At 41.9% G+C, this 26759-nt stretch overlaps 1 protein-coding gene and 23 non-coding genes across 26 annotated transcripts in view; all 24 read left to right on the forward strand.

Annotated features, from left to right (window-relative positions):
• Positions 1 to 26759, forward strand: part of sema5a (sema domain, seven thrombospondin repeats (type 1 and type 1-like), transmembrane domain (TM) and short cytoplasmic domain, (semaphorin) 5A) — a 319777-nt gene that overhangs the window by 188172 nt on the left and 104846 nt on the right. For all 3 annotated transcript variants that reach the window (XR_015847651.1, XM_088322448.1, XM_088322449.1), the window contains 3 exons: positions 1042 to 1255; positions 7330 to 7615; positions 17432 to 17567. Coding sequence is in view for 2 of the 3 variants with exons in the window: in XM_088322448.1 (XP_088178574.1) it covers positions 1042 to 1255; positions 7330 to 7615; positions 17432 to 17567 (636 nt within the window). In the remaining variant the exon portion in view is untranslated. The remainder of the gene's footprint in view (positions 1 to 1041; positions 1256 to 7329; positions 7616 to 17431; positions 17568 to 26759) is intronic.
• Positions 9352 to 9438, forward strand: trnay-gua (transfer RNA tyrosine (anticodon GUA)). Its single transcript is given in 2 exon segments — positions 9352 to 9388; positions 9403 to 9438. It is a non-coding gene; the product is annotated as a tRNA-Tyr (tRNA).
• Positions 9633 to 9719, forward strand: trnay-gua (transfer RNA tyrosine (anticodon GUA)). Its single transcript is given in 2 exon segments — positions 9633 to 9669; positions 9684 to 9719. It is a non-coding gene; the product is annotated as a tRNA-Tyr (tRNA).
• Positions 9913 to 9999, forward strand: trnay-gua (transfer RNA tyrosine (anticodon GUA)). Its single transcript is given in 2 exon segments — positions 9913 to 9949; positions 9964 to 9999. It is a non-coding gene; the product is annotated as a tRNA-Tyr (tRNA).
• Positions 10191 to 10277, forward strand: trnay-gua (transfer RNA tyrosine (anticodon GUA)). Its single transcript is given in 2 exon segments — positions 10191 to 10227; positions 10242 to 10277. It is a non-coding gene; the product is annotated as a tRNA-Tyr (tRNA).
• On the forward strand, positions 10474 to 10560 carry trnay-gua (transfer RNA tyrosine (anticodon GUA)). The gene is given in 2 exon segments: positions 10474 to 10510; positions 10525 to 10560. It is a non-coding gene; the product is annotated as a tRNA-Tyr (tRNA).
• On the forward strand, positions 10754 to 10840 carry trnay-gua (transfer RNA tyrosine (anticodon GUA)). The gene is given in 2 exon segments: positions 10754 to 10790; positions 10805 to 10840. It is a non-coding gene; the product is annotated as a tRNA-Tyr (tRNA).
• Positions 11032 to 11118, forward strand: trnay-gua (transfer RNA tyrosine (anticodon GUA)). The gene is given in 2 exon segments: positions 11032 to 11068; positions 11083 to 11118. It is a non-coding gene; the product is annotated as a tRNA-Tyr (tRNA).
• On the forward strand, positions 11312 to 11398 carry trnay-gua (transfer RNA tyrosine (anticodon GUA)). The gene is given in 2 exon segments: positions 11312 to 11348; positions 11363 to 11398. It is a non-coding gene; the product is annotated as a tRNA-Tyr (tRNA).
• On the forward strand, positions 11592 to 11678 carry trnay-gua (transfer RNA tyrosine (anticodon GUA)). The gene is given in 2 exon segments: positions 11592 to 11628; positions 11643 to 11678. It is a non-coding gene; the product is annotated as a tRNA-Tyr (tRNA).
• Positions 11875 to 11961, forward strand: trnay-gua (transfer RNA tyrosine (anticodon GUA)). The gene is given in 2 exon segments: positions 11875 to 11911; positions 11926 to 11961. It is a non-coding gene; the product is annotated as a tRNA-Tyr (tRNA).
• Positions 12153 to 12239, forward strand: trnay-gua (transfer RNA tyrosine (anticodon GUA)). Its single transcript is given in 2 exon segments — positions 12153 to 12189; positions 12204 to 12239. It is a non-coding gene; the product is annotated as a tRNA-Tyr (tRNA).
• trnay-gua (transfer RNA tyrosine (anticodon GUA)) lies at positions 12433 to 12519 on the forward strand. The gene is given in 2 exon segments: positions 12433 to 12469; positions 12484 to 12519. It is a non-coding gene; the product is annotated as a tRNA-Tyr (tRNA).
• Positions 12711 to 12797, forward strand: trnay-gua (transfer RNA tyrosine (anticodon GUA)). The gene is given in 2 exon segments: positions 12711 to 12747; positions 12762 to 12797. It is a non-coding gene; the product is annotated as a tRNA-Tyr (tRNA).
• Positions 12991 to 13077, forward strand: trnay-gua (transfer RNA tyrosine (anticodon GUA)). Its single transcript is given in 2 exon segments — positions 12991 to 13027; positions 13042 to 13077. It is a non-coding gene; the product is annotated as a tRNA-Tyr (tRNA).
• Positions 13271 to 13357, forward strand: trnay-gua (transfer RNA tyrosine (anticodon GUA)). The gene is given in 2 exon segments: positions 13271 to 13307; positions 13322 to 13357. It is a non-coding gene; the product is annotated as a tRNA-Tyr (tRNA).
• Positions 13554 to 13640, forward strand: trnay-gua (transfer RNA tyrosine (anticodon GUA)). Its single transcript is given in 2 exon segments — positions 13554 to 13590; positions 13605 to 13640. It is a non-coding gene; the product is annotated as a tRNA-Tyr (tRNA).
• On the forward strand, positions 13832 to 13918 carry trnay-gua (transfer RNA tyrosine (anticodon GUA)). The gene is given in 2 exon segments: positions 13832 to 13868; positions 13883 to 13918. It is a non-coding gene; the product is annotated as a tRNA-Tyr (tRNA).
• trnay-gua (transfer RNA tyrosine (anticodon GUA)) lies at positions 14112 to 14198 on the forward strand. The gene is given in 2 exon segments: positions 14112 to 14148; positions 14163 to 14198. It is a non-coding gene; the product is annotated as a tRNA-Tyr (tRNA).
• Positions 14395 to 14481, forward strand: trnay-gua (transfer RNA tyrosine (anticodon GUA)). The gene is given in 2 exon segments: positions 14395 to 14431; positions 14446 to 14481. It is a non-coding gene; the product is annotated as a tRNA-Tyr (tRNA).
• trnay-gua (transfer RNA tyrosine (anticodon GUA)) lies at positions 14678 to 14764 on the forward strand. The gene is given in 2 exon segments: positions 14678 to 14714; positions 14729 to 14764. It is a non-coding gene; the product is annotated as a tRNA-Tyr (tRNA).
• On the forward strand, positions 14958 to 15044 carry trnay-gua (transfer RNA tyrosine (anticodon GUA)). The gene is given in 2 exon segments: positions 14958 to 14994; positions 15009 to 15044. It is a non-coding gene; the product is annotated as a tRNA-Tyr (tRNA).
• Positions 15238 to 15324, forward strand: trnay-aua (transfer RNA tyrosine (anticodon AUA)). The gene is given in 2 exon segments: positions 15238 to 15274; positions 15289 to 15324. It is a non-coding gene; the product is annotated as a tRNA-Tyr (tRNA).
• On the forward strand, positions 15797 to 15883 carry trnay-gua (transfer RNA tyrosine (anticodon GUA)). The gene is given in 2 exon segments: positions 15797 to 15833; positions 15848 to 15883. It is a non-coding gene; the product is annotated as a tRNA-Tyr (tRNA).

Here is a 26759-nt window from a genome sequence, read left to right on the forward strand (position 1 = left end):
GTACCACACGGGACGGGCCAATTGGGCACCATGGCAACCGTGACAAGATACACCAAAGAGTTATATCCCTCGTCGTGCTTTTTGGCTTTTGTTTACATCTTTCTGGGCAACTTTGTTTTCTCCATTCTCTAACATTTATTTCTGGCACAGTAAAAAAGGGTGTTTCAAACCGCTGCTACCTGGTTACTGTTACGATACAGGTTGGCGTCATTTTTCAACTGATGATCGATTGCGCTACTATATACACCGTGGGTGTATGCAATACGAAACATTTTTAGACAAATCAATTCAGTAGCTTTTACTGTTGTGTTAATTCCATGCGCCTTATAGTCCAGTGTGACATATATGAAAAAAATTTGGCTGATAATTATTTTTGGGGGTGAGCCTTGTAACCCAGTGCGCCTTATAGTCTGGAAAATAGATAGACAGACAGACAGACAGACAGACAGACAGACAGACAGACAGATAGATAGATAGATAGATAGATAGATAGATAGATAGATAGATAGATAGATAGATAGATAGATAGATAGATAGATAGATAGATAGATAGATAGATAGATAGATAGATAGATAGATAGATAGATAGATAGATAGATAGATAGATAGATAGATAGATAGATAGATAGATAGATAGATAGATAGATAGATAGATAGATAGATAGATAGATAGATAGATACTTTATTCATCCCTGTAGGGAAATTCACACTTCCAGCAGTGTCCTTGTGTTGAAAAATTTTTTTTAAAAAATAAAGATATACAATACAAAATACCCAATATTACGTGTTGAGAGTATTTAAATAGTGCTACGGAAAATAGAAACTGTAATAGAAATAGGGTAATCTGCAAATGTAGGGTTGGGGTTTAATGTGGGCTTTTACTCCCCCGGGTGGAGTTAAAGAGCTTCATGGCATGAGGAAGAAATGATCTCCTCAGTCTGTCCGTGGAACAAGACTGTGACACCCTTCTTGTCTCTCAAATCATTGATTGCTTGTGTACAATTTTCCACTCGCTCACCCACCTTTTTTTTTTCTTGCCAGCTCACGAATCTGACCGAGATCCACGATCAGATAAGTGGAATGGCTCGGTGTCCCTACAACCCTCTGCACAACTCCACGGCGCTCATCACGTCCAGTGGCGAGCTTTATGCCGCCACGGCAATGGACTTTTCCGGGCGAGATCCTGCCATTTACCGCAGCCTGGGTGGCCTACCACCGCTACGAACTGCCCAATATAACTCCAAGTGGCTTAACGGTAGGCTGGTATAATTATTGGAAAGGAGAACATTTGTATGGGCTAATCGGATAGACCCGGGGTCTATTTGACCCAAAGAGCCATGGAAGCAAAAAATGTTTTAAAAAGAAATTGAGAGAGCCACATCATATATTTTCAGACAAAATTGAAAAAACTGCCAAACACGCTCTCTAGACAAAAGCTAATTCTTCAGCACATTTTATTTCACTATGTGTCATTTGATGATTTAATCAAATGTATGAAATGATGATAATGCTAAATCCTTTGTCCCAAATCAATGTAAATATGCCATTTACAAGTTAAGAGTGTTGAGGCAATTTTTTTCCATGATATTTGTCCTTAATAACGGTTTCAAAACAATGTGCATGCAAAGTTCTTTTGTAAAAATGTCACAAATTACTGCAAACGATAAGTATATCGTCATATTCACTTTGGGTGTAGACTGCACTGAGCGAGAGAGAGAGAAGGAAGTGCCTTGCGCTGTGCCCACCTGTACTGCTCACCCAATCAAAGTCCTTTGCCAGCGTTTTTATTTATCAGTTTAAATGGATTCTTATCGAACTTCTGCATGAAGTTGCTTCGGCTTTGTATGGACCAAAATCGGGATGAAATCACTTGACTTTGGAACGCCACAGAGAGATGTGCAATAGTTACATTTTATTTCGGAGCCATATGTACTCATGAAAAGAGCCATATATGGCTCCCAGGCCATAGGTTCCCTACCCCTGGAATAGACCATAAAAGACGCAATTAAATCGACAATGCCGGTTAAATATGGGTTTCTTGAGCTGTTTTGCAAACGTTCGGATGAAAAAGCTTGAGGACAATCATTTTTTCTCCAAAGCTATAAGGGCTAGAACTAATTCAAGTGAAGTCACTTTTATTTGTACAGTCCTTAATCACAAAATGTCCCAAAAAACTGCTCAGGGCACAATGACACCATCCCCTGATCCGAAACCCACATGCAGGCAAGTGTTTGGAATTAAAGATCAAAATGTACAGTTTACCAAATTGTTCGAATTAGTTATCTGACTCCATTAACCAAACACAAGCTACATTCACCCAACAATTTATGCACGCTCGTTTCTTTAGGGAAAAGATGAACAAGAAAGCCGACATTTCCACACGGGGGCAGATTTAATTTCATTAACAATTTAACTAAGTGTACTCCATCGAAAATGCCCGAATTAGCGTCGTTGGCGTCTGTGCCTTTTTCTCAAGTCCTTTAGCTCTCTTCTCATTGGCCATAATCTCCCCGCACAATGGCGTGCCAACTCCTCCCATGGGCCCGCCAACGAAGCCCAACGTGGGGTCCACCACCTCGCCGCGATGTGTGGAATGTTCAAAACAACACCGAGCGTTTTCTACGTCATCAGGGCCCCTCTGCGTCTGGATGTGCGGATTATCTTATCAGCCCTTTGTCCCGTTCCCGCCATTCCTGTAAACAACATTTTCTACTAGGGTGTCCTAACCTCGCACCACAGCCCAGCCAGTGAATATCTTTTGCATTAAATGTAATTTGCGTCATGATGTCACCTGTCGTGAAGTCACCTGGGGGCAATCGTTTGGCGCGCTCTCTGATTGGCTGACGTTCTCCTCTGTAGCGGGCAGCGTCCACAGTAGGACGTCAGACTGTACTTCTGTATTCCTGAGTGTTTCGCCGGATTACTAAGTACCAAAGACTACTCTTGCTTGATTCCTGCCTGCCTTCTGTTTTTGACCTGTTTCCGTTCCACGTTTTCGACCTGCTCTCCCGCCCTGGCCATCGACCTGCCTGCTAAGCTGTACCGATTCCACCTACCTGTCACGGAACTGCCATTCCGTCCGAAGCGGCTGATGACCGACAAACGCCGGCGTCCAAAGCCAGTTCCGACAACTCTCTCTGATAAAGATTCCTTTGAAACAAACGCAATTGGGTCCGAGATTCCGTCCTGGTTCTTGACAATTTGTACTCGATCGTATAAAATCCTTTATAGTCAAATATATAAAATCCTTCACAAGGAACCTCAGAATCCTCAGCATAGGGAAAATAGGAAACCCTGTGAAGGGGCCACACTTAAGCTGGACTCCCCCCCTTCCAGGATGACCAAGCTGCACTAAATGTTACCCTGTGTAACTATACAAAACGTGATACAGTTTTGGGAAGGTGCACTTTTTAATCTGGTGTAAAATGAGAACAATTGTCTGCCAACAGAACAAGATTGTATGTATTCATTATTTATTGGAGTGTCACATTTTTGACCTTATTGACTGTTAAAATATTTCAGAGAGCAGCCATTTTATTAACTATCATATGTCCGTATGCAGGATGTGTATTATTGACCTCTCTGATGGTAAAAATTGCTACTTGAAGGAATTTACTGTGACCGGCTCCACGTATGCCCCAGATGGAGAAGTGTGAGTCATAACAGGGTTCCCCGCAGATCCTTGAAAAGTCGGCCCACTCAGATTCTATCTGCAACCTCAGTGGAACTGTTTAAATCTAGGCTCAAAACACACTATATTCTATAGCCTGTGAATGACCTATATTTCATGTTTACAATATCTGTGCATTATTTGTTATTGCAACATCCATTGCAGCCTGGTCATCCTGGAAGGGGGATTACCTCATGTGCGGTCCTTTATGGCCAGTTATTAAGCAAAATGTTCGCCTCCTTTCCAGCTAGCTATCGAGCTTTGTTTTTAGCTTTCGATTCGGTTGTTTGGATGGCTTTTAACTCTTTTCACCAGCTATCAAGCACCCTTTTAGTTTTTTACCTGTTTACCATTTTAGATAACTATCAAACTGTCCAAATAAGGAAGCCAACTAGCTAAGTTACTATTTTAGTAATGTATTTCCAACTGGGTGCCCTTTGCTCTAATTAGTGGGGAACAGTAGCTCCCACCTTGAAAACGGCTAGAGACCCCCGGTTTAAAAAGTGAAATGAAATGAAATGATCTGCATTTTATACAGCGCTTTTCAAGTCAAGACTTCCCAAAGCACTTTACAGTGTGCTTCACATTTCCCAATAGCGGCCGTGCAGCCATGTAAGGCGCTAACCTGCTTATTGGGGGGATTAGGGGTTCAGTGTCTTACCCAAGGACACTTCAACATGTAACACGGAGGAGCTGGGATTCGAACTGCGATCTCTTGATCCCAAGACGAGCGCTCTACCTCCTGAGCCACTGCCGACTCCATTTTGAGCTGATATTTCTGTACTTTTATTGATGTTTTTTACGTCACCACGAACAACTTTTACAATGTTTTACAAACGTACCTCCTGCCGATGCAATCTATTTTCCAACTTGTCAGCAAACAATACTGAGTGAGTTTTCTGGAGCCTCAACGTGATTTTAGATTTAAATCACAGTGTGTCTGCACATTTTTGGTGTGATAATAATTTTACAATAGGTGTGTAGCGGGAAGACAGACTGTCATGAATAATAATCGATGTGGATTCTGAAGAAGAAACTGAAGACCGAGGACAAAATCTCTTTATGATTTCGATGCGTGAAGGGACATTGTGGATTATTTAACCACCTTCTAGTGGAAAGAAAACACCATCCATTAAAAAAATAATAATTGAACCATCATATTTATGTGCTTAGTTTTAAAATAAGACAAGTCAAGAACTCTTGCTACTAAGGGTACCCCCCACAAAATCAAAACAAAAAAATGAGAAGAAAAATTGTGCGTTTTTGTCACTTTGAGTCTACCTAATTTGGAATCCTTCTTATGCTTTATATCACTCGTTTTCAGTTGCACTAGACAATACAGCAACATCTAGTTATCAAATATTATACAGTGGCCCTAACTAATAGTAACTAATAGAAAATCTCTATATTTTTGCTTTATTTATAATCTTTTTTTTAATAATTCAGGTTATGTTCTATTTAACCTATTTTTTAATCATATTTGTTACATCCATTTCATGGTAAATAAATATTTACAATCTTTCCCAAAAACAGGGTATACAGCTAGGACTGTCTCAAATATTATTTCTTTTTATTTAGCGCCTATGCATGTATGTATATGTCACGGTTGCCCATCGTCCTCAATTGGCCCCACCCGTTTGGCGCCAGCTGCGGCTTGATGCCTGATTGGCTTCCCTCCTATTTAAGCTCAGTGCTCTCACTCACCCTTGGTCAGTCCATCAACAAACTTCTGCACCCGCAAGACGTGTATTTTGACTCTGTCCGGTATCCTGCTTGTGTATCCTGCCCAGTATCGATCCTGCCTGTCCCGTCCTTTTCGGTACTGATCCCATCTGTCCAGTATCGGCTTGCGTATCTGGTATCGATCCCCTCCATCTCGTCCTGTCTGATATCTTGCTCCAGTATCCGGTATTGATCCCGCCTGTCTCATCCTGTCTGATATCTTGCGCCAGTCTCCAGTATCCGCTATCAATCCCGTCTGTCTCGTCCTGTCTGATATCTGACTCCAGACTCCAGTATCTGGTATCGATCCCGTCTATCTCGCTCTGTCTGATATCTTGCTCCAGTCCCCAGGTTCCGGTATGGATTCCGCCTGTCTCATCCTGTCTGATATCTTGCGCCAGGTCAAGTCAAGTCAAGTCACATTTATTTATATAGCCCTTAATCACAAAAATGTCTCAAAGGACTGCACAGGATTACAATTACACAATTACCTGATCTTAAACCAACATGCGGGCAAGGGAAAACTCAAAACCTCAGCGTGAGGAAAAAGAGAAACCTTGAGAAAGGACCTCACAAGTGGTAATCCCCCTTCCAGGATGACCAGGGTGAATCACAATTAGCATTACTATACACAAGCATAGTAAACACTAGGTAACATGTTGAAAATTTGTCCGGAAAGTGCATGACAGCAGCGACGCCCCAGCCTGTAAAGTAGTCCAGAAAGTCTATGACGGCCACGACGCAGCTTCCCATCTCTGCCAGCTGGTCCATGCAGGCGTTCACATGCTTCAGGTCAAACGCTGGTCCGCTTACTCATCTCCAAATCGTCCTTTTCCTTCATATCACCACCAGGCGGGCATCCGGTATTGATCCCGTCTAGCTCGCCCTGTCCGGTTTCGATTCCATCTGTCCTGTATCTGCTCGTGTATCTGGTATCGATCTCGTCTGCCTCTGGCTTCCTGTTTTTCCGCGCCGGTCTTTTGTCTCACTTCTTCCATCTCTCTCTCTCTCTCTCTCTCTCTCTCTCTCTCTCTCTCTCTCTCTCTCTCTCTCTCTCTCTCTCTCTCTTGCTCTCTCTCTCTCTCATATATATATATATATATATATATATATATATATATATATGTATGCTTTATTATTCAGTCTAAATTAGAATAGTAAATTACGCAGAATATTATAATCATTGATGACAAGGGATCGTTTTTAAACACGATTATTCACAAACAATAAGGGAAAAATGTTTCATGTTTGGCATTGAATGTGTTAACAGGTTTATTTTAACAGTTAAGTGAATACAGTTTTACACCTGAACTAACTCATCACACTACATAAACTCAACACCCCCTCTCTAGTGGCTGAAAAAAAATATTTAGTTTGCATTAATTCAGAAAAAAATCATAACTTCTGATAGACGAGAGATCCTCTTTTATCGACATAATGTACTCTGAAATTCATGGCAGGCTGTATGTATGTTTGAAATGCCTGACATGATGTTAGAAAAACTAGTTTGTTACCTGGCTATCATTAGGAAAACTACTTTTACACCGGGGAAATTTTTACCTCCCTGTGCTTCACCCTCTAAAGGTGAAAACGAGAAGGTCGAATTGGGAGAAAGGTGTTACCACACTTTTCATTTAAAGATAAATTAAATCACCGCTAAGAAGAATAAAGCGAGCGGTTAATATCTAATAGTGTCATACATAAAAGATGAACCTGGTTGCCTGGGTTACGCGTTTTCTGACAGGGTGAAAACTATTACGTTTCACCTTTTCCGGCCATTTCTCATCACAACCTTTAAGAGTGAAAAATGAGTCTTACCATCGAAACGCGACGTCATTAATAACGCGGGCTGTCGTTATTAATCCCGATTGCTTTTTCGGCGGGCTGAGCAAATCTATTTAACAGTTTTCTCAGCATTTTTTTCTCTTTCGTGACAGAACCAAACTTCGTGTCGTCCTACGACATTGGCAACTTCACGTACTTCTTCTTCCGGGAGTACGCGGTGGAGCACGACTGCGGACGTACCGTCTTTTCCCGTGCCGGACGAGTTTGCAAGAACGATATTGGTGGACGCTTCCTTCTGGAGGACACGTGGACGACTTTCATGAAAGCCCGACTCAACTGCTCGCGGCCTGGAGAGATCCCCTTTAACTACAACGAGTTGCAAGGAACCTTCTACCTGCCTGAGCTGGAGCTTCTTTACGGCATCTTTACGACCAATGTGTAAGTTACACCTACATAAATCAATCCATTTTCTGCACCAGTGGGGCCGCGAGGGTGCTGGAGCCCATCCCAGCCGTCTTCGGGCAGTGGGCAGGGGACACCCCGAACTACAGGGCACACTGCGACCTACAACCACGCTCATTCATACCTAGGGACAATTTCAAGTCACCAATTATCCTGACATGCATGTTTTTGAAATGTGAGGAAAGCAGAGTGCCCCGACGGATCACCACCTTATCGTGGTGGGGCACTTTGCGCGTCTCAATGACCCCTAGAGCTATGTCGGCGGGAGTCTCGTACTCCTGGCAGGGTTACCCAAGCCGAACAGGTCGAAGGGTAGAGTCCAGACTAAGAGTGATCCCAAAAGCTGGTGGCGGCACGCTTTGAGGCGGTTTCCCACACAGGGAGAATGGGGAGAACATGCAAACCCCACACTCAGCCGCAGTGCTGCCATCTACCAACATCCCATTGCAATTGGAAATATAAATCCCTTTTATCTAGTACTCTGGCCTGAAAATCTCTCACTTTTAGTCAGTATTAGCCATTTTAAAGTCTAAATAGGTGACCTTTGTGATTTGTGTAGATCCGAGGAGAGTATTTTTTGAGGGGGTGGGGTGGTTTGTGTGAATTTGCAGAGAGGGAACCAGGCATTTGGGGCCGTATGCTTATTTAAAATCGTTGTAGTTTGCACAGGCAGGAGTAGTCGCCTGTTTTTTTTTTGTTTTGTGTCACTGATGTTTCGTTAAAAAAAAAATATCTCTCTCTCACGTAAGGGAACAAAGGAACGAGAATCTAACCTACACATACTAAATGGCTTTGTTTACACTCCGGGAAAATTTTACTTTTTTGCACAAAGGCAACCAGTATCCGATCGGGTAAAGTCTCTCTGAACGGCACATATCCGTTGTTTTTCACACCAGCCCCAGGCCACTTTCATACAGTATGTCACAAAAGTGAGAAAGCCCCTTACATTTCTGCAGAGACTATAATATTTTATGGAACATGACTGAAGAAACATCAATTAGACACAATGAACAGAAGTATGTGAACAAAGGCCATGGCTTCTTGGAAAGAAGTCCTCTGGTCTGATGAGACAAAGATTAATTTATTTGACTCAGATGGTGGACAGTATGTGTGACGGCAACCAGGTGAGGAGTACAAACATGTTTGTGTTGTGTCTAAAGTCAAGCATGGTGTTGCGAACATCATGGTTTTGGTTTGCATGTGTGCAACTGGGATTGGGGAGATACATTTAATTCAGGGAAATACAAACTTAAGAATGTACTGTGGACTACTGGAGCAGAGGATGATCCCCTCCCTCCTGAAACGGTCCCAGGACAATGTTCAAGCCTGACAATGACTCCAAATACACTTCTAAAATGACCAAGGCTTTTCTTAAGGAGTTTTGGGTAAAGGAGATGAACTGGCCAAGCATATCTCCAGATGTAGATCCAATAGAACATCTTTGGGGCATCCTCAAGTGGAAGGTGAAGAAGCATAAGATCTCCAATATCCCCCAACTCAGTAATATTGTCATGGATGAGTGGAAGGGCATTCCGGTGGCAATTTGTAAGACTCAGATGAAGTCCGTGGCCAGGAAGATAAAGGTGGTGCTGCAAAATCATACTGAGTGATGGATGTAGAACTCCAAAAATCTTCTTGTTATTTTCTATAGATAAACATGTTCATCAGACTTCTTCCTTTATGTCAGAACACTCATCAATTAGAGTTTGTGCCTTTCGATAGTTCAGTTGGTAGAGCGGAGGACTGTAGAGTCAAGCACTGAAATCCTTAGATCGCTGGTTCTATTCCGGCTCGAAGGAGTTACTTTTAGTGATGTACAACTGAAATGTTAGTTCTCTGAAGAATAGCCTTTTAATCTAATAAGATCAACGTATAACCACATGAGTGATGCATGTTGAGCTCCAAAGATGATCTTGTCCTTCTCTTCAGAATAACAGTATGTTCACCTAACTTCTTCCTTTGTGCCAAAACACTCATATTTGAACCAATGTGACCTTCGATAGCTCAGTTGGCAGAGCGGAGGACTGTAGAGTCAAGCACTGTGATCCTTAGGTCACTGGTTCAATTTCGGATCGAAGGAGTCATTTTTAGTGATATACAACTGAAATATTAGTTCTTTGAAGAATAGCCTTTCAATCTAATAAGATCAACGTATAACTACACATGAGTGATGCATGTTGAACTCCAAAGATCTTGGCCTTCTCTCCATAATAACAGTACGTTCACCTCACTTGTTCCTTTGTGCCAAAACACTCATATACCAAACCATGTGCCCTTCGATAGCTCAGTTGGCAGAGTGGAGGACTGTAGAGTCAAGTACAGTGATCCTTAGGTCACTGGTTCAATTCCGGTTCGAAGGAGTCGCTTTTAGTGATATACAACTGAAATATTAGTTCTCTGAAGAATAGCCTTTCAATCTAATAAGATCAACGTATAACCACATGAGTGATGCATGTTGAACTCTGAAGATCTTGTCCTTCTCTCCAAAATAACAGTACGTTCACCTGACTTCTTAATTTGTGACAAAACACTCAAACACAGTGTCATGTGCCCTTCGATAGCTCAGTTGGCAGAGCGGAGGACTGTAGAGTCAAGCATTGTCATCCTTAGGTCACTGGTTCAATTCCGGTTCGAAGGAGTCTCTTTTAGTAATATACAATTGAAATATTAGTTCTCTGAAGAATAGCCTTTCAATCTAATAAGATCAACGTATAACTACACATAAGTGATGCATGTTGAACTCCAAAGATCTTCTTGTCCTTCTCTCCAGAATAACAGTACGTTCACCACACTTGTTCCTTTGTGCCAAAACACTCATACACCAAACCATGTGCCCTTCGATAGCTCAGTTGGCAGAGCGGAGGACTGTAGAGTCAAGCACTGTGATCCTTAGGTCACTGGTTCAATTCCGGTTCGAAGGAGTCACTTTTAGTGATGTACAACTGAAATATTAGTTCTCTGAAGAATAGCCTTTTAATCTAATAAGATCAGCGTATAACTACACATGAGTGATGCATGTTGAACTCCAAAGATCTTGGCCTTCTCTCCAAAATAACAGTACGTTCACCTCACTTGTTCCTTTGTGCCAAAACACTCATACACCAAACCATGTGCCCTTCGATAGCTCAGTTGGCAGAGCGGAGGACTGTAGAGTCAAGTACAGTGATCCTTAGGTCACTGGTTCAATTCCGGTTCGAAGGAGTCGCTTTTAGTGATATACAACTGAAATATTAGTTCTCTGAAGAATAGCCTTTCAATCTAATAAGATCAACGTATAACCACATGAGTGATGCATGTTGAACTCTAAAGATCTTGTCCTTCTCTCCAAAATAACAGTACGTTCACCTGACTTCTTAATTTGTGACAAAACACTCAAACACAGTGCCATGTGCCCTTCGATAGCTCAGTTGGCAGAGCGGAGGACTGTAGAGGCAAGCACTGTGATCCTTAGGTCACTGGTTCAATTCCGGTTCGAAGGAGTCTGTTTTAGTAATATACAATTGAAATATTAGTTTTCTGAAGAATAGCCTTTCAATCTAATAAGATCAACGTATAACTAAACATGAGTGATGCATGTTGAACTCTAAAGATCTTGTCCTTCTCTCCAAAATAACAGTACGTTCACCTGACTTCTTAATTTGTGACAAAACACTCAAACACAGTGCCATGTGTCCTTGGATAGCTCATTTGGCAGAGCGGAGGACTGTAGAGGCAAGCACTGTGATCCTTAGGTCACTGGTTCAATTCCGGTTCGAAGGAGTCTCTTTTAGTAATATACAATTGAAATATTAGTTTTCTGAAGAATAGCCTTTCAATCTAATAAGATCAACGTATAACTACACATGAGTGATGCATGTTGAACTCCAAAGATCTTGGCCTTCTCTCCATAATAACAGTACGTTCACCTCACTTGTTCCTTTGTGCCAAAACACTCATACACCAAACCATGTGCCCTTCGATAGCTCAGTTGGCAGAGCGGAGGATTGTAGAGGCAAGCACTGTGATCCTTAGGTCACTGGTTCAATTCCGGTTTGAAGGAGTCTCTTTTAGTAATATACAATTGAAATATTAGTTTTCTGAAGAATAGCCTTTCAATCTAATAAGATCAACGTATAACTACACATAAGTGATGCATGTTGAACTCCAAAGATCTTCTTGTCCTTCTCTCCAGAATAACAGTACGTTCACCTCACTTGTTCCTTTGTGCCAAAACACTCATACACCAAGCCATGTGCCCTTCGATAGCTCAGTTGGCAGAGCGGAGGACTGTAGAGTCAAGCACTGTGATCCTTAGGTCACTGGTTCAATTCCGGTTCGAAGGAGTCGCATTTAGTGATATACAACTGAAATATTAGTTCTCTGAAGAATAGCCTTTCAATCTAATAAGATCAACGTATAACCACATGAGTGATGCATGTTGAACTCTAAAGATCTTGTCCTTCTCTCCAAAATAACAGTACGTTCACCTGACTTCTTAATTTGTGACAAAACACTCAAACACAGTGCCATGTGTCCTTCGATAGCTCAGTTGGCAGAGCGGAGGACTGTAGAGTCAAGCACTGTGATCCTTAGGTCCCTGGTTCAATTCCGGTTCGAAGGAGTCACATTTAGTGATGTACAACTGAAATATTAGTTCTCTGAAGAATAGCCTTTTAATCTAATAAGATCAACGTATAACTACACATGAGTGATGCATGTTGAACTCCAAAGATCTTGGCCTTCTCTCCATAATAACAGTACGTTCACCTCACTTGTTCCTTTGTGCCAAAACACTCATACACCAAACCATGTGCCCTTCGATAGCTCAGTTGGCAGAGCGGAGGACTGTAGAGTCAAGTACAGTGATCCTTAGGTCACTGGTTCAATTCCGGTTCGAAGGAGTCGCTTTTAGTGATATACAACTGAAATATTAGTTCTCTGAAGAATAGCCTTTCAATCTAATAAGATCAACGTATAACCACATGAGTGATGCATGTTGAACTCTAAAGATCTTGTCCTTCTCTCCAAAATAACAGTACGTTCACCTGACTTCTTAATTTGTGACAAAACACTCAAACACAGTGCCATGTGCCCTTCGATAGCTCAGTTGGCAGAGCGGAGGACTGTAGAGGCAAGCACTGTGATCCTTAGGTCACTGGTTCAATTCCGGTTCGAAGGAGTCTGTTTTAGTAATATACAATTGAAATATTAGTTTTCTGAAGAATAGCCTTTCAATCTAATAAGATCAACGTATAACTAAACATGAGTGATGCATGTTGAACTCTAAAGATCTTGTCCTTCTCTCCAAAATAACAGTACGTTCACCTGACTTCTTAATTTGTGACAAAACACTCAAACACAGTGCCATGTGTCCTTGGATAGCTCATTTGGCAGAGCGGAGGACTGTAGAGGCAAGCACTGTGATCCTTAGGTCACTGGTTCAATTCCGGTTCGAAGGAGTCTCTTTTAGTAATATACAATTGAAATATTAGTTTTCTGAAGAATAGCCTTTCAATCTAATAAGATCAACGTATAACTACACATGAGTGATGCATGTTGAACTCCAAAGATCTTGGCCTTCTCTCCATAATAACAGTACGTTCACCTCACTTGTTCCTTTGTGCCAAAACACTCATACACCAAACCATGTGCCCTTCGATAGCTCAGTTGGCAGAGCGGAGGATTGTAGAGGCAAGCACTGTGATCCTTAGGTCACTGGTTCAATTCCGGTTTGAAGGAGTCTCTTTTAGTAATATACAATTGAAATATTAGTTTTCTGAAGAATAGCCTTTCAATCTAATAAGATCAACGTATAACTACACATAAGTGATGCATGTTGAACTCCAAAGATCTTCTTGTCCTTCTCTCCAGAATAACAGTACGTTCACCTCACTTGTTCCTTTGTGCCAAAACACTCATACACCAAGCCATGTGCCCTTCGATAGCTCAGTTGGCAGAGCGGAGGACTGTAGAGTCAAGCACTGTGATCCTTAGGTCACTGGTTCAATTCCGGTTCGAAGGAGTCGCATTTAGTGATATACAACTGAAATATTAGTTCTCTGAAGAATAGCCTTTCAATCTAATAAGATCAACGTATAACCACATGAGTGATGCATGTTGAACTCTAAAGATCTTGTCCTTCTCTCCAAAATAACAGTACGTTCACCTGACTTCTTAATTTGTGACAAAACACTCAAACACAGTGCCATGTGTCCTTCGATAGCTCAGTTGGCAGAGCGGAGGACTGTAGAGTCAAGCACTGTGATCCTTAGGTCCCTGGTTCAATTCCGGTTCGAAGGAGTCACATTTAGTGATGTACAACTGAAATATTAGTTCTCTGAAGAATAGCCTTTTAATCTAATAAGATCAACGTATAACTACACATGAGTGATGCATGTTGAACTCCAAAGATCTTGGCCTTCTCTCCATAATAACAGTACGTTCACCTCACTTGTTCCTTTGTGCCAAAACACTCATATACCAAACCATGTGCCCTTCGATAGCTCAGTTGGCAGAGCGGAGGACTGTAGAGACAAGCACTGTGATCCTTAGGTCACTGGTTCAATTCCGGTTCGACGGAGTCTCTTTTAGTAATATACAATTGAAATATTAGTTCTCTGAAGAATAGCCTTTCAATCTAATAAGATCAACGTATAACTACACATAAGTGATGCATGTTGAACTCCAAAGATCTTCTTGTCCTTCTCTCCAGAATAACAGTACGTTCACCTCACTTGTTCCTTTGTGCCAAAACACTCATATACCAAGCCATGTGCCCTTCGATAGCTCAGTTGGCAGAGCGGAGGACTGTAGAGTCAAGCACTGTGATCCTTAGGTCACTGGTTCAATTCCGGTTCGAAGGAGTCACTTTTAGTGATGTACAACTGAAATATTAGTTCTCTGAAGAATAGCCTTTTAATCTAATAAGATCAGCGTATAACTACACATAAGTGATGCATGTTGAACTCCAAAGATCTTCTTGTCCTTCTCTCCAGAATAACAGTACGTTCACCTGACTTCTTAATTTGTGACAAAACACTCAAACACAGTGTCATATGCCCTTCGATAGCTCAGTTGGCAGAGCGGAGGACTGTAGAGTCAAGCGCTGTGATCCTTAGGTCACTGGTTCAATTCCGGTTCGAAGGAGTCGCTTTTAGTGATATACAACTGAAATATTAGTTCTCTGAAGAATATCCTTTCAATCTAATAAGATCAACGTATAACTAAACATGAGTGATGCATGTTGAACTCTAAAGATCTTGTCCTTCTCTCCAAAATAACAGTACGTTCACCTGACTTCTTAATTTGTGACAAAACACTCAAACACAGTGCCATGTGTCCTTCGATAGCTCAGTTGGCAGAGCGGAGGTCTGTAGAGTCAAGCACTGTGATCCTTAGGTCCCTGGTTCAATTCCGGTTCGAAGGAGTCACTTTTAGTGATGTACAACTGAAATATTAGTTCTCTGAAGAATAGCCTTTTAATCTAATAAGATCAACGTATAACTACACATGAGTGATGCATGTTGAACTCCAAAGATCTTGGCCTTCGCTCCATAATAACAGTACGTTCACCTCACTTTTTCCTTTGTGCCAAAACACTCATACACCAGACCATGTGCCCTTCGATAGCTCAGTTGGCAGAGCGGAGGACTATAGAGTCAAGTACAGTGATCCTTAGGTTACTGGTTCAATTCCGGTTTGAAGGAGTCACTTTTAGTGATATACAACTGAAATATTAGTTCTCTGAAGAATAGCCTTTCAATCTAATAAGATCAACGTATAACCACATGAGTGATGCATGTTGAACTCTGAAGATCTTGTCCTTCTCTCCAAAATAACAGTACGTTCACCTGACTTTTTAATTTGTGACAAAACACTCAAACACAGTGCCATGTGTCCTTCGATAGCTCAGTTGGCAGAGCGGAGGACTGTAGAGTCAAGCACTGTGATCCTTAGGTGAATGTTTCAATTCCGATTCGAAGGAGTCACTTTTGATGATATACAAATGAAATATTAGTTCTCTGAAGAACGGCCTTTCAATCTAATAAGATCAATGTATAACCACATGAGTGATGCATGTTGAACTCCAAAGATCTTCTTGTCAATCTCGATAGAATACCATTACGTTCACCTAACTTATTCCTTTGTACCAAAACACTCATCAATCAGTCTATATGCCCTTCGATAGCTCAGTTCGCAGAGCGGAGGACTGTAGAGTCAAGCATTGTCATCCTTAGGTCGCTGGTTCAATTCCGGCTCGAAGGAGTTTCTTTAAGCGATGTACAACTGAAATATTAAGTCAGGGAAGAATGGGCTTTTAATCCAATAAGATCAACGTATAACTACACATGAGTGATGCATGTTGAACTCCAAAGATCTTGTCCTTCTTTCCAGAATAACAGTACGTTCACCTCACTTGTTCCTTTGAGCCAAAACACTTATACATAAAGGGATATGCCTTTCGATAGCTCAGTTGGCAGAACGGAGGACTCTAGAATCAAGCGCTGTGGTCCTTAAGTCACTGGTTCAATTCAGATTCAAAGGAGTCAGTTTTAGTGGCCTTTCAATCAAATAAGATCAACATATGACTACACATGAATGATGCATCTGGAACTCCAAAGATCTTCTTGTTGATTGCTGAGGAAAACATTACATCCACCATACTTTTTCCTATTTTGCCAAAGCACTCATCCAATGGTTTTAGAGTCCTTCGATAGTTCAGTTGGCAGAACGAAGGACTGTAAAGTACTGTGATTCTTGTGTCGCTGGGGTTACCTTTAGCTACAAACAAAATAAATGTTACTTTTCTGAAGAATTGTCTTTTAATTTAATAGGATCAACATAAAAGTATAAATGAGTGATCTTCTCGTTGACACTTGTGTCATAAGTTGCCCCCAGGCTACAGTTTGCTCACTCGTGTGATCAAGTTATCTGTAGTGTTTTGGTTTCAAGGAATTATTCATGCTGCAATACTTAAGTATTTTTCAAAGGTTTCTACTGGTACTCCAGTGGCTTACGAATGCTCAGAAATGCTTTCTACGCTGATAGGTTGAGGAAAAACTCAAGAAAAGACCTCATTTAATTTTTAACTTTCAAGGAGAATGGGATAGGACTATTCAAAGCCCCTAATGATACAAAAATTCCACCCTGTTCTGAATTTCCTCCAGTGAGCCCTTTCTTCTTATTGAACCTCTTTAGTTACAAAGAGCAGAAATCAAAGAACAGCAACTTTAAAAAGTGCAAAATATTTAAAATAACAAAATACATTAAACAATAATAGCCAAAATAACAAACAACCCTGGCTGCCTGAGCAATCTCCTTTACAGGTGGCCAATATTAAACACAGCCACATTTTGGAAGCAAGAGGAATAAGTATTTCACAAGCTATTGGAAACAATACACTTGCAGATAGAAATTTTAATAAAAAAACCAAGACAGGTTTTAATTTACGTGGGCCAAGAGAATGAAAACTGTCCTCTCGATCTTTTCCTGCACTGTCGCAGAACGACATTTGGACATGTCTAAAGAGACAGCTGCAAAAGTCGGAGCCGTATTTCACAGAAGAGAGGCCTGTAGTTAATCAGACAAGCCAAGCGGTTTAATTGTGTCCCGTCGGTGAATTTACGACCTATCGCCGGCCATCATTTACAGAGGGGTTGACCTTACGGGGTGCGTTTCATGTATTCTACTAGCTCGCAGAGATGTTAAATTTGTTTGTGGCTTCGGTGGGCTTGTTTTTTTGCTATCTTCTCATCCATCAACCCCTTTACCATCTCATCCTCCTTTTGTTCTTTCACATTTCCCGACTTCCAGAAACAGCATCGCTGCATCCGCCGTGTGTGCCTTCAATCTCAGTGCCATATCACAAGTCTTCAACGGACCGTTCAAGTACCAGGAGAACTCGCGCTCGGCCTGGCTGCCCTACCCCAACCCTAACCCGGATTTTCAGGTAAACGGAAAACTTAACGTGAATATATGTGGGTACTGATTTTGTGTCAAGCGCCATATGAATTACAATGACAGATAACTACTTGTCTCTCCAAACTAGTTACATGCAGTGAGGTTTGTGTTTGGGAAGACACAGATTTATTCAGCATATAATTGTCAGAGCAAGAAAGTCAAGTCAAGTCCTGTTTATTGTATAGCCCTTAATCACAAGGAGTCTCAAAGGGCTTCACAGACCACAGATTATTGCAAAATACAGACTATTGTTACACCATCCCCTGATCTAAAACCTACATGAGGGCAAGGAAAACTCAAATCGTCAACCTGAGGTATATGAAGAAACCTTGAGAAGGGACCGCTGTCACGGTTGCCATGGCGCCCAATTGGCCCCACCCATGGACACCAGCTGAAACTCGTTGACAGATTGCTCCCTAGGACTACTTAACGCTGTCCCGTGAGTCACCTTTCGTCGTAGCGTCTGCGAAACTCGTTTTTGACACGCCAAGCCCTGGGAATCTGTGTTTTTCCTCTGTTTTTGCCAAATCTTGTGAGTTTCAGTTTTTTCCTGTGTTTTTGCTTCTGTTTTGCTCTCGCCACGATCTGTCATTTTGACCACTTCCGCGTTCAGAGCAATCTACTTCCCGCGACCAACGATCTCCGGATTGAGTGTGCCCTCATTTTTCTTCTCCCCAATAAACTGTGAGTAACGTTATGCGAGTGGGTTCTGCTTCCTATCCTAGTCCTGACAACCCCTCATGAGGATGACCAGGCTGCAACGAATGTTCCAAGAACAATTAATACACAGATATCATCAACATCAAATATAGGTCATTCATAAGCAATAGAATAGAAGTGTGTTAAGCCTAGATTTAAACAGTTACACTGAGGTATAAGATCAAATCTCAGGGGGAAGAGCATTCCACAACATCGGGGCCCGAATGGAGAACACTCTCGAACCTGCGGTTATCTTCTTGGCTCTTGGGATCACTAGTAGACCAGTATTTTCACAGCAAAGGCTCCGAACTGGAACATAGGGGAAAATTAAATCTAAAAGATATGAGGGGGCACGTCCATGCATGATTTGGTATCCTCCCAACAGAACCTTAAAATCACATCTTAAGCTTTCAGGGAGCCAATGCAGGTTAACTAAAATCAAGGTAATGTGCTCAAACTTTCTAAAAGCATTGTGGGAAATAAAGCGTTTTATTTGTCTTGCCTTAACTTAAAGATGAAGAATATGCGCTGGTCCTTTTTGAATAAAACCATCGATAAATAGATCGTCATCAGAAATTCCACGAACTGCATCAACATCTGTTCTTTACAGATGTGATCAATTTTTTCCTGATTTTCCAGACCACCTTGTCTTGATTTCACTAATTCCATTGGAAAATATTTACCGTAATTTCCGCATTATAAAGTTCACAGATACTCAAGTGCGTTTTATAATCCAGTGAGCCTTATCGTCTGAAAAAATAAAGTAAATAAAATCCCTGAGCTGGAGTGGTCCTTGGGATGCAACGGTGCACCCGTGATAAGTTAATAATTTAGTAGTAGAAACTCAAAATAAGGAGAGAAGATATCAATGAATTTTGAGGAGAACAGGAGTGGAATGTACAAAAAACCCTCACAATGTCAGACTTCCAATCTGTTCGTTTATAGTTTAGACACATCAATGATTTTGAACTTGTAAGGAAAACAGGAGAGGACAGTACTCTACATTCAGATAAGAAATTCCAAATGAGCCTAACCACACTCATCTTTTTATTAAATCTCCTCTGTTACACAAAGCAGATCCGCCCTAAAAGGTGTAGAATCAAAGAACAGAAACATTATTGGGCGATAGGGACAATGATGTAAACAGTGCATAATAGTCAAAATAACAGATAATAATGAGGTATAGTTGTCACAGACCAGAACGGAGACAGGACTCAATTGCATGCGTTTCTCAGATTTTATTGAAAGAGAGTGAGAGTAAGGCTTGCTTGATTGCTTGATCCGAAGACTGGCGGAGAGCGGGAACGAGCAAGGCGGGAGTGACACTTCCGTGTCGGAAGAAGACAGGCGGGAATGGCAAGTCGTTTGACCAGGGCTGGAGATCAGAGGCGATGTCAAGTTCGTAATAGTGGTCGTAGGCAGGCGGCAGGCAAAACAGGCGTAGTCAGGTTCGGAAATGGGTCGAAAAACGGGATTCAGGCAGGAAACAGGTTTTAACAGGTACGGAGTCGGACGGGAACGCTCACTGAGTGAAACACAACAGCTCGCAACGATCTGACAAAGCTTGAACTGGAGACATGGGCTTAAGAAGGGTGTGGCCACCAATCAGCTTGTCTTGGCTGTTGGCGTCAATCAAGCTGCCACAGGTGTTCCAAATACGGCAATTATGACAATAGTTGTCAAAATAACTTTGTAACTGATAAGGCAATTGTTTTACTCTAGTTGTACTCTCCTGTTCTCCTTGCACGTTGAGAATCCATTGGTGTCTTCTCTCCGTAATTTGAGTGAAGAAGTTGGTGTTGTTGAAAATATAACAATAGGCTAAAACAGGTATAAGTTCATTAAAAAGTGTTCTACATGCATATTTTGTGTTTATTTAAGCTTTAGGTTGAAATGTTACAAAAAAAATACCACCGGTTTCCCTTCGTCACTTCAAGTTCTGCCAGCAGAACAATGTGTAGTCTCAATCAATGGCTGACAGGACTGATGCATGTCCAATCCATCCTCATCCATGTTGAAGGATTAACAAAGCAATTTTGTAAGTTTCTAAAAGTGTTTATATGATATATAAACAACTATATTCTGTAATAGTTCAGACAGATGTAAAGTGTATGCTATTCATTTTTAATTACTTATTGGCACATGCATTGTATTGTACTTTTGCAGTTTTCAATGTCCAGAGAAAGAAATTAAAGCCTCAATTACACGTCCACTGCGGTCACAGTCCTTCTTTGGTGGTTTAGCTCAATGTCATATAGATGACGCTACAATAATGAACTAGCATCCTATGCTTTCTTTTTTGCAGGTCTGGTCGAGTTTATTTGTATAGCCCTTAATCCCGCATGGCATTACTCCATCCCCTGACTTGAAACCTATATGTTTGTCAGTCATTTAGTCTGGCCAACCGGGCTTATCTCTAGTCGTTTTTTTCCCCTTGGTTGAGGATCTACACAACTTTTACTCAAGTGATTCAGATTCAGATTAAGAATACGCTTTTCAGTTTATCTCAATATCACTAAATCCGAACAAATTTCCCTCCTCTGTGTTGGGGGTAAAAGACGCGCGGCTTCCTCCATCCAGCTCACTCACGTCAGAAGTCATTTTGGCTTCTTGTCAATATATTACACGTTTTTTTCTGCTTTTTGGCCAAATATTTCACTATTTTCAGCTTGTAAACTGCAAAATCAAATTTTGTTTTCAGTGGCTATTTGCTCACTTTCACTTTCACGTCGCCAAAATGCGCATAACCGTTTATTTTGGCCCTGCACTTGCAGTGCTTGTCATGATTACCAATGGGAATCACCTGCGTCCGCTCTTTTGGCGCCAACATCTGCGGGCTCTGATTGGCTCCCTGTCCTTACTTCAACCCAGTCCTGTCAATCCCCTGTTGTCAGTCTGTCTGCGAACCTCAGTTAACACTAGGCAAGCCTTTTTCAACCCTGACTCCCACCTGTCCCGTTTCTTTCTCCCGTCTGTTCCCGACTTCGACCCGTTTTTGATCCTGATCACGTCTGCTCTCCCGTCCCGGCTTTCGGCCCCTTTTTGTCCCCAACTACATCTTCTCCCCTATTCTGGCCTACAACTCGCTTCCGACCACGTTTTTCTCTCCTGTCCCGGCTACTGACCCGCTTTTTCCCTCCCTGACACCGCCATCGCTCACCATGGAAGATCCCGTTCCGCGGTCGGAGCACAACTCGAGTACCAGAGCGACTTGCTTCCCGCGTCCAGCGAACATCGGATCGTGGACGCAGCCCTTTCTCTTTCCTCCAATAAAACTTGTGAGAAAAGCAATGCAAGTGGTTCTGTCTCCATTCTGCTCATGACAGTGTTCACTTGATTTGAAGGACCCCAAATATTCCCCAAGCGGCGTTGTTCAACCGAAGCACACAGTTCGACGCTGAAGTACGCAAAGCCGGAGTAAAGCTTCGTGTTGACTTTGGCGGCAAATTAAAACTTCGAGTTTATTTCAGGTTTTGGTAATCAAGTTAATCTGTCTGGTTTGGGCGGGTTCGGGCTTATATACCCGTGACTCGAGTCGGGTCTGGCTGAATTATTTAGGCCCGATCTTACCTCTAACACACACATATATCATGTGAGGCAATTCTCCAAGCACCTTCTTGACGAACCTTGTTCCACACAAGCAGCGCCGAGGCTTTTTATCCCCACGACTGATTACACAGAGGACGCGGGGGATGTTTTATTAGCAGAAGTGGCTCTTACGGGGAGAGTTTTACAGATAATCCTCGACGCTCTCCACGAGGGATTTGAAATCCCTCCAAGACAAAGCTGCCAATCGGTGAGGTTCCTTTTTCCCTGCCACGCACATTCCAGCTTGCACATTCACTTATTTCCTACAAACAGGAGCACTCATGCGACCATGTTATACAAGAAAAACAGCGCAAACACGGAAAACCACTCAGCACGGTCACACTTTCACATATCTGCAAACAAGTTATTTCTACCATAAGCATTTCCTCTTCTAGAAACTTCATTTCCCTACCGCTCAAGACGCGCAACATATATCCTTCCCTCAGAGAACACCCCAGGAAGGTTCTTTTAAAAGTTTCTCCTTAAAATCGTCGACAATAACTTACGCTTACCGCTGGGCCGGAACATACTTTATCTCATTTTCTGTGACATCTTCATCAATTTGTCAATGCTGCAGGATTAGATTTATGAAGGCTGGATTCATGGCGGGACCGTTTTATGACTATATTACCTCGTACACAGACAGAGACGTACTCAAGTCCGAATTTCCTCCACTTTGCATGAAAATATCGGGGCGGAGACTGCTGCCAAGGAGAGAAAATGAAGTCCGTGAAGCCATCACTCAGAACGCACATCGAGATCATTAAGTTAAAAGCTAACAACCTATTGATGTGCTGAGAAAATCCCTCAGTCTGCTTAAATCATGCATATTGATTTTTGATTTATTTTGGCTGTGGTTTATTGTAATAGCCTCTATATTGGAATGGGCTTTTGGCTGTCTTTATTACTGTTGAGGCGCCGCTAAACATGAATAAAAGAATATGAGGGCACTTCGATCTAGTTAGAAAATTGAAAGTGGGACCCGTTAAATTAAGTAAAATATCCATATTTTGATTATGAATATAAAGATGTATTTTCTGTCCTCACACATTTTTGCTCACAATCCTTTGAATTGTAAAAAGTACTTATTAAATACGAAAAACCCATCTTGAAATTAGTAATACAATGTGAAAAATTACATTTTAAATATCATTATTATTTAGATTTTCATATATTTTTAGGTTGCACAAGTATAATATACACATTTTTTAAATGATAATATAACTTTATGTGTGATAAAACGTAAAAGAAAAATCAATCTTTTATTTTTTTATTTTTTTAATGGTTAAAAAAAACCCTGATAAATGTGTGTTTATTGCGATAATAAAGATGAATATATTTGTAAAAAGTTCAAAATACAACATTGTTAAACGTTTTACTGTACCTTGCAGTAGCGGAAGGAAATAAAACCAACAAATTTACATTAAAATGATTGTGTCACGACCGGAACAAGAGACGACCCAAATGCGTAACGTATCACACAATGCTTTATCAAGGGATCGGGGAAGTCAGGGCAAGAGGAAAAAGACAGCGATCTGGTGCTCGCTTGGCAGGAGGAGCAGGAAGCCCGCGCAAGCAAAGCGTGGTCGGGGATCGAAAGCAAGTCGGGAAGCCGGGACGGGAGAACGAAGAGTGATCGTGGATCGGAACAAGTCGGGTAGCCGGGACGGGAGAACAGAGCGTGGTCGGAGATCGGAACAGGAAACGGGACGGAATCAAGCAGGATACAGGAACAGGTTGGGAACAGACCGGGAGCCAGAGTCAAAAAGTGCTTGCCTTGCATGTGCTGAGGTTTGCTGACGGACTGACAAGGAGTGAACGAGAATAACCTGCTTGGATAGGAGGAGGGGTAATTAGAGGAGTGGCAGTTGGAGCTTAAAGAGTGAGCGCAGGTGAGGGCAATTGACAAATCGTGACATAATGCACTTTGACCCTGGATATTGCACTTAAAACTGTAACATGTCAACATGACAGCTGAAATACCTTCCGTTTGCACATCCATCCATCATCTGCACTTCTTATCCTCAGTAATATTGCAGGGGTGCTGGAGCCCATCCAACCATCTTCGGGCAGTGGGTAAGGGACACCCTGAACTGGTTTCCAGACAGTCACAGGGCACAAAGAGAGAGACAATTCACTCATGCATTCACACCTAGGGACAATTTGGACCGGCCAATTAACCTGACATGCATGTTTTTGGAATTTGGTAGGAAACCAGAGTGGGAGGACACCCAAGTAAGCATGGGTAGAACATGCAAACTCCGCACAGGAAGGATGGTAGCTGGATTTGAACTCAGAGCTGTGGCACCTTCCTTTGCACAATATGATAGAAATGAAGTCAAAGTGTAAATACGTAAAGTAAACTACAATGCAAACCATTTATCCATCCATCCATTATCTGCCCCGCTTATCCTCAGTTGGTTCGCGGGGGTGCTGGAGCCCATCCCAGCTATCTTCGGGCAGTGGGCAGGGGACACCCTGAACCTGTTCCCAGCCAGTTGCAGGGCACACAGGGACAGACAATTAGCTCACTCATTCACACCTAGGGACAATTTGGACCGGCCAATTAACCTAACATGCGTGTTTTTGCGATTTGGGAGGAAACCGGAGTGCCCGGAGGAAACCCACGCAAGTACGGGGAGAACATGCAAACTCCACAAAGGATGTTCGATCTCGTGACCTCTGAAGTGTGCCGCACACGCGCTAACGACTGCGCCGCCTTGCCGCCTGTAAACCAAACCAATTAAGTGTACGAAAATAAAACTTTTTTTGCAAAAACTCTTTAGAACCACAGTGAAGAACATCAACCGGGGTATTGCACTTAAAACCGGGCAGGGTTGGGTATGTTTACTTTAACTGGATTACTTTCACTTACTTTTGGATTACTCCAATACCAAATATGCTAATAAAAGACAAAAGAAATTAAATATGAATAAAATGACAAAATTTTGTGCAGGCTTAGGGAGTAAGTTTTGCCGGAGATCAAAGAGATCAAAGCCAGGAGAGAAAGCTTACCACGTGTTGTGAGTCATCATTTTATTCATATTTAGTTTATTTTGTCTTTTATTAGCATATTTTGTATTGGAGTAATCCAAAAGTAATCCAGGGAAAGTAACCCTACCCAACCCGGAAACGGGGTATTGCACTGAGAACCAGGGCATTGCACTTCAAAACTGCAATTCATGACTGTGATTTAATCTGCTGATAACTCTGAAGAAGAAGATGGTGGTTTTACGACCCACCAGTTAAAGAAAACACTGTTTTGGATTTGTTTAGACATATGGCGGGATCACTCCTCCATAAGAAAAGGCAGACTAACAAATATAAAGAGCTTATGAAGTGCGTCCAAAAACGAACCTCTCCCAATCTTCACTTATATTCAAATCCCCTCCATCCCCGGTTCTCTAGAGCCAATCTCTTCTGTTTTGAGCAATTTTTCAAAACATGCCAATGTCATTACTCAGCGGCTCTTGCAATCTTCAGCGAGGACAGGAGGTGAGACGGGCACACTCGGCCAAATGATACTTCTGTCCCTCACCTCAACCGGACCGCATTTCGCCCAAATGTGTCACCACGGTAGATAGGTAATCATACACATTCCCTGTGTGCTCAAGGCCAATCTCACTGAGCCACTGAGCCATCAACACTGTAGGGAGATGCTATAATATGATATATGCTCATAACGGTGCGTCTATTTGCTGGGAGAAAAACAATAAGAGCGTCTGCCAATAGAGGCTCTCTGCTGTCCCTCACAACGCACATTTCCCTTCTGCTCAAATGGCGAGGGCGATGATCCATCTCTGGGAAAAAAAAACACCAGGACACTCATCTGTCAGTCTGCAAAGCGCAGGGAATTGATCCGTAGCAAGTGCTGTTGCTATTGAAGCTAGCCACTTAGAACTAACGCACAAAAATGTCCGGGTATTTAACTGTAACCAATCTTGAGTATGGGTGTCCTGAGGCGAATCCACCCATTCATGGGGTCATTACCAAAATAAAAGTGGATTAGGTACACTCTGCCCGTGCATGTAAATGTGTTATTATGCTGAAGTATATTTTAAATCATTGGTGCGCCAACTTATTCTGGACCACTGTCTGACTAAATTCTCTCGGCCCAGCCAAATAACACCATTAGTAACAACAAGTCAAGTCAAGTCATTTTCAGTTGGATAGCCCTAAATCACAAAAAGTTTCAAAGGGCTGTACACACTACATACTATTACTACACCATCCCCTGATCTGAAACCTACATAAGGCGAGGAAAAACTCCAAATCCTCAACATAAGGAATAGGAAGCATTGTGTTAAATATGTTGAAATGACATCTGAGTCCTTTAGTCTTACCTGTGGTGTTCCGCAGGGTTCAGTACTTGGCCCCCTTCATTTCAGCATTTATATGCTTCCATTAGATGATATTATTCCCAGTGATCCGTCAGTTGATTATCTTACACAGGTTTTAAAACAGATTTCAATCCCACTTCTACATTGCAACCGAAGTAGCAAAAGCTGTAGCTAGTACAGATTCCCCAAATATGCCCTGGTCCCTATCAAAAAGTATGTATTAAAAACTACTACTACTTTTTGTGTGCGTTTACATATGTTCTTGTGTGTGTTTCCTTATGTTTACCAATGTTTAATGTGTTATCTATACTATGTGTGCAGGGTTGGGTAGGGTTACTTTAACTGGATTACTCTCAATTATTTTTGGATTACTCCAATACCAAATATGCTAATAAAAGACAAAATAAACTAAGTATGAATAAAATGATGACTGCACAGCAGCAGACAGGAAAAAGCTCCAGAGGATCATCAAAACAGCCCAGAGAATCGTCGGCTGCTCTCTGCCCAGTCTGGAGGACATTGCCTGCTCTCGCTACCTCAGCAGAGCAGAAAAC

This window comes from Urocampus carinirostris, chromosome 18, assembly GCF_059441175.1.
Source record: "Urocampus carinirostris isolate Australia breed hairy pipefish chromosome 18, RoL_Ucar_1.0, whole genome shotgun sequence".
Taxonomy (NCBI): Eukaryota; Metazoa; Chordata; class Actinopteri; order Syngnathiformes; family Syngnathidae; genus Urocampus; species Urocampus carinirostris.